This window comes from Ruditapes philippinarum, unplaced genomic scaffold (assembly GCF_026571515.1).
Source record: "Ruditapes philippinarum isolate M1 unplaced genomic scaffold, ASM2657151v2 ctg5005_1_1_1_1, whole genome shotgun sequence".
NCBI lineage: Eukaryota > Metazoa > Mollusca > Bivalvia > Venerida > Veneridae > Ruditapes > Ruditapes philippinarum.
Window position 1 is genome coordinate 112348 of NW_026853183.1, and position 6010 is coordinate 118357.

At 29.9% G+C, this 6010-nt stretch overlaps 1 protein-coding gene across 1 annotated transcript; it reads right to left on the reverse strand.

Annotated features, from left to right (window-relative positions):
* Nucleotides 1-2434: 2434 nt before the first annotated feature.
* Nucleotides 2435-5519, reverse strand: LOC132736013 (complement C1q subcomponent subunit A-like). Its single transcript, XM_060723056.1, has 4 exons — nucleotides 5516-5519; nucleotides 4087-4191; nucleotides 2881-3083; nucleotides 2435-2644 (listed from the first exon to the last, which is right to left on the reverse strand). Exons 1-4 carry the CDS (start codon nucleotides 5517-5519, stop codon nucleotides 2435-2437), a joined length of 522 nt encoding a protein of 173 aa, XP_060579039.1.
* Between the last annotated feature and the right edge of the window lie 491 nt (nucleotides 5520-6010).

Here is a 6010-nt window from a genome sequence, read left to right on the forward strand (position 1 = left end):
TATTTTAACGTCCCATCATTATAAATAGGGTCCATTTTTTACAATGTTCTAAATGTTCTTGAGACATCTGCATGTCATAAAATTATTTAAAAGTAACACCCATTTTTAACAAAGTAAGACCCATTTTACTTAACTATACAAACAAATTCACGTTATGTGAAAACAAAAAACTGAATTTGAACAAGTTAAATCCGTAGCAAAAGCCAATTTATGAGCAACAAAAGACTTATGTAGCATAATATAATATTCTAGTCTTTATTTTGGCTGTTCATTATGATACAATATTTCAAAAGCTTTTTGAATTTACTGTTAAATACATGTTGAACTTGATTAAGATTTTTCAATTTTTCAATTTTTGTGAAGGGCCACTCATCAATGTAGGCTCGAGCCTCACTCTAAGCTAAACATTGTTTATGTGAGGAAGTCCACTAAGAAAGAAACTCTTGCTTGCAAATTCAAAATAATTGAATTTTATGAAAGAGTTATTCCAACATGCCGGTATGAAAAAGCACTTTATTCTGTTTACGCGCAGTTTAAAAGTGTTTTTTTATTATTTTAGGCACTATTGACGATTGGGCTCGATTTGACAAAGAAAATGAATGAATCACCAAATATGCTCGTATAATGAAATGTTATGCTGCACTCTATTCATGTGATAAAGAACCTATTCTTGAAGAATATTCGCCGGAAAAATGTCCTTCAGTTACAAAGATTGGATCCGAAGATGTCAACAGGTCTAACCTTATACTTTTAAACGTTGTAATATTATTTTAAGCTGTGTATGCCTTACAATGGTATATGCGTTTATAAAATGTTATTTATATTCAAACTACGTGTTATAAAAAACTTTACAAATGCAATAGATGTTACGTACATCTCAATGTTCATGTGCATTACTTTATAAACAATTCAATATTCATTAATATAATTATTTATATACACATTTTTATATTTGCATTTATATGTACTGGTGGGGTACCACCAAAACCGGACAAACACTAAACCCGGACGGCCCCGTAAATGCTTAATTTAGTATTTTCTTTGTTCAGTGGTTGTCAGTCAATTTTTTAACAACAATAAGTGCATGTTTCTTTTAAAATTAAGTAAATGAATTTATTTCAACCTCCGTAAATGGTTATATTTTAATGTCTATTTCAAGAATGTTAACGTTGAAATTCGGGGGTCAAGAGAGCAATGCCTGACCTCATATACCAGCTATAATCATTTGCAGAGTGAATAATAGAATATCCAAACCTTCAGCATTTGTTGCTGACATATTGTATATCATGTTACAAATCAAAAATCAAAACACCCAGGCTTTTATCTGAATTAAATCACATCATGTACATATCTGTCCGGACACATGGTACTGTAGTGTAGACAATTTAGGTAATTTTGATACCCTCCTTGTCGAGCCTCAGATATAAGTGTCAATACAATCAGAAATAAACAAACTAGTTTATCAGTTAGGAAGAGAACTTTTTGGTCTCTAGGTTAAAAATTATGAAATCTGTACGGAAATTGTTCCAAAAGTGTCCGGTTGATGGTCTCCGACCAGTATACGGCACGAACATAAATTATGTTTAATACTTTTCCATTTTAAACCCCGCAAAAGATAAATGTGGTAGTTACTGTAATGACAGTGCTGATTTGCATTTATTCCCGTGGCAAAGGCCATTTTATAAGCAACAAAGGACTTTTATTGCACAATATGCTTTTCTTGACTTTATTTTGGCTGTTCATTATAAAATAATATTTTAAAAGCTTTATGAATTTACAGTATATAGTTGTAGATTATATATTTAATGCTTTGTAAAATCTTGAAATAGAAAAATTAATCAGTGGAAATGTACATACATACACATGTATATGCTTTTGTTCTAAAGCGAATATTATCAGTTTAGCTATGTAAATCTGGTTTAAAAGCTTTCTTTTTTAAGCTGAGAATTTATAAATATAGATTCGATGACTCCTGTGTTGTAAAACAAGGGATTTTATGGCGCTTTTAATCATAATGTGCAACAGAAATGTAAACATTGTTAAATTGTGAAAATACTGGTTTATTTTAAATTATTTTCATGAATTTTGTACGTAGTTATAAATTTTATATAGTCATAGATACCTTTTGCTTTATATAATTTTGAAATCAGTTTTAAATCAGTGTGCATGCACGTATATTTGTTTTTTCAAGGGAATATTTCCAATAAGCCAAGACAAATTGATAAATTGATTAAAAAGCAGAGATGTTTGTTAGACTAGTATATCAGCCGGTGATTTTTGTATAAAAAAAATTCGGATTGTTTAGTGGATATGTTATGTTAACATTATGAACTGATGAAAATACAATTTAATTATAGCATTGTAACATTAGAAGGAAATACAAATGAATTTCAATTTGACAATATTTCTAGAATGTTTACTTTGAAAGAAAAAGTCAATTGATCAGAAAACCACTGAAGACTGTATGAAAGTTAGAACCGTAGAGCGTTCCTCTCGGGTTTGGATTTCCAATTTTAACAAACAATGTGTCCCCGGCACGCAGTTGTATGACAATAGACGTGGATCGTATTAACGCACGGCCAGGATTTTGGTCCAAGAAAATGTAACCAACTTTCAGCATGTTGTGCATGATGTACAAGTGAAGCTGGAAGAAGAGAACGTAAAATATTGAACGTAATAGAGATTTTTCGAAACATGGTAACAAAAACAACACAAACCAAACACCAACAAACAAACAGTACTTTATGAGCGTGATTCAAATCTTATACCTTAAATAACATCGGAAGTCAAATTCAGCTAAAAATTATGTTACGAATTATTATACGTTTATGTAAGTAGAATTGTTTGTCACAAGATTTTGATAACATAAATATAACTTACATATTCAGATGATGTCTTTGGTGTTGAACTTGCAACAAGATGTATCGTGTATGTTCCGTTAACAGGTGCAAGGAAAACTCCAGAACTCGATTTGTAAGCGCCCCCAACATTTGTTAAAACCGAATCAAATACAACGACCGTGTGTTGTGGTGGATTCACCATGTGTTTAGTCAGCTGTGCCATAAATGCTACTATTTTACGGTCTGAAATAGGCATTTTTTATTGTTTTTCTTTTCTTACTGTTGACAGTAACAAACTAATTTTAAACTACAATTAAAAAAATAAATGTTCATTGAACATAGGTTTTAAACAATTATAATTATTTAAACAGAAATGTACTATTTAAAAAAAAAACGCTCCTAGCACAAGCTACTAAAATAATTTGACATTTGAACATAAAAAATGTGAAACTTTGAATTTAGAAACACTCAACTTTTATCATGAAACCTTGAATGTGACACGTTCGCTATTTCATGAATTGCGGCGTGTAATCTAAACAAGTTAAGAAAAGAATAACTTTTCTCAATCTCATAAAGATTTATTATCACTTTTTGATAATCATTTTTTAGAGTTTCACCTATAGACATATTTACCAAGTCATTCTATTTATGACCTACGGAATAGCATAAATTTTTAGTATTTGTGAATCTCATGTAACATTATCTTATTAAGAGTCACGGTTGTTTAGGTTTCAACTTAATTGATACAGCCTCTTAGTCTCAGAATTAAACATAATAAAATTAGAAGAAAAAAACACGAATTTTCATTATGACCAATATATTGGATATATCATAACAATTAGGACATTAAATTGCATATATCTTTTCTCAGTTCTGCAAAATACTACAAAAATGTACGGTAATTTTCATTCAACATCAACATTTTCAATTTTGACTTGCAATACATTTTTTAGAAAAGAAAGAAAAAGAAACAAAATTTTAATTAAATGAAACATAATAAAAAGTTTACATGTATTTGTCTTGTTTGTTGACTGTATCATGAATATGATATTGCATGCATTATTGCACTTAAAAAAACACAGTTAAAACAAACAAATCTGCCGCTTACATTTGAAAAATACATATTAAAATGAGATTTAATTTTTTATGTTCGATAATTCATATTTTTACTGTTTGATATGTTTCATTATCTAAAATTATCATGTTTGATAACGTTCCATTTATCATTACTTTGCTGTTTACATACCGCTACGTTTAAGTTCATCAATTTCTTTTGCCTGTGCTGTCATACCATTCTTCAATTCAAGCAAAGTCTTCACAATATTTGTTGTAGAAACGCTGCCGTTTTCATCTAACAAAAATGGAAAATGATATGACATAACAAATTAAAAAAAACTAGAATTCTTATCTCAAACCAAAAATGAAGGACTTTATTTACTAACAGGTGTATAACTACATTTTAAATCAGAATATGATGCACATTATTTTGCAACTACTCTTAAATTATCAATATTGAAAGAAAAATTTAAACCGGATAGTCCCTCTATAGTGCCAGAAAAAGTAAGTTATTAAATTTATTGAATTCATGTGGAAAATATTTTTTTTTAATTTTAATTGATGCATGTTTTAACAAAGGTATCGATATAACAGCGCTTGGTGCAAAACAAATCACAAATAGACCGTTTATTCATTAAATGTCAAAGTATTAGAAATATTTGTCATTTGACGGGAACATATGGTTTGGCAATAGATTGATGTCGTTGTTATAATGCCATAGCCTTCCAAGTAACAACATCGTTTCCTTTGCGACTTTAATGAAAACTTAAATCGCTTTGTGAATGTTTGTAATTTGTAAAGGGGTACATAACAGTAATGTAAATCATCTTTTGTTTTTATTGACTGATAAGTACTTTACTGACAAGTACTCATTTGAAGGGAATTCCCTTGATACATTTTGAAAAATATATTCTGAAAAAGAATCCCTAAAAGGAATCCGAGTCTATTACATGTATTATGGCGGTCAATTATGAGTGTTATTGCCTCATACATTTATTTAAGGAATTCATTAGTGGCGTATAGGTATTATTCTTTAAGTTTAAAGCGTATTTCATTGATTTGTGATGAGAAGTATTGACCTATACAAAACAATCCGTAAACCATTATTAATATTCGGAATTTAAAATCGAGAGGGGACATAGCTCTTCCTTCAACTCTCAGTTTAATTGCAAAGGTGAATTTTATATACATTTTAATTATGAGCAAAATGTTATGGTTTGTTCATGTACATTAAATGGCGCAAAAAGAATAAAAATGTTTGCTGATATAAAAATTGGTGCTTTTGGATTGCTAACACCACAAGTTATGTTAACGTTCGTACTGTTATGGTTATGGTTTACGTAATGTAAAATGGAAATAACTTATTTTACATTCCTAATATGATCTCCTTATTCACTTTCAACAGTACTCTGTTTATCTGTGTGTTAACTTGATAACCTATAATATACATCAACATTTTTAGTGAAAGTGCATGTTGGATGTTACTCAGAAAGTATGATAGTGTTTAAACTTTCTTTTAGTTTTCTGTTTCAAATGTGCTTTTTGAATGGGCATATTCTTGTCTTAACAAAGAACGGGACTAATAAATGGAAAAGCACATGAAATGAGTTGATACTTACCCATTTTTGTCTCCTTAAGTTCCTTTATTTCTTTCGTCAGCAATGACACTTCTGTCTTCACTTCCAACAAAATCTGCACCAAGGTATGTTCATAGTCCAAACTTGAAGCGTTGCCAACAGGCTTGATATCATAAAGAACACCCAATGAATTTTCACTCAGAGAAATTATAAATAAAACCCAAAGATAAAATCCTTGAATTTTTTTTAGTAAAAACATTTTCTTTTGGAATTGAAATCAAAACAAATTATGGTAAACCTTTCCTTGCAAACGCTTGGGTTGTATGATGTTGGGCTTGGTTTTACATGAATATAACATACGTATATATTGTAGTATGGAAGCGCCTTGATGTAATAATTTCTGTTCACACCGTAAAGTATTGTAATTTTAATAAATGCTGTTCAATGAATATAGAAAATATCCGTTGGAATGCAGTGTGCCACAGGGAAGCTGCCTAGGATCATGGCTATATCTTGCATATGCAGGGACACTTTTTG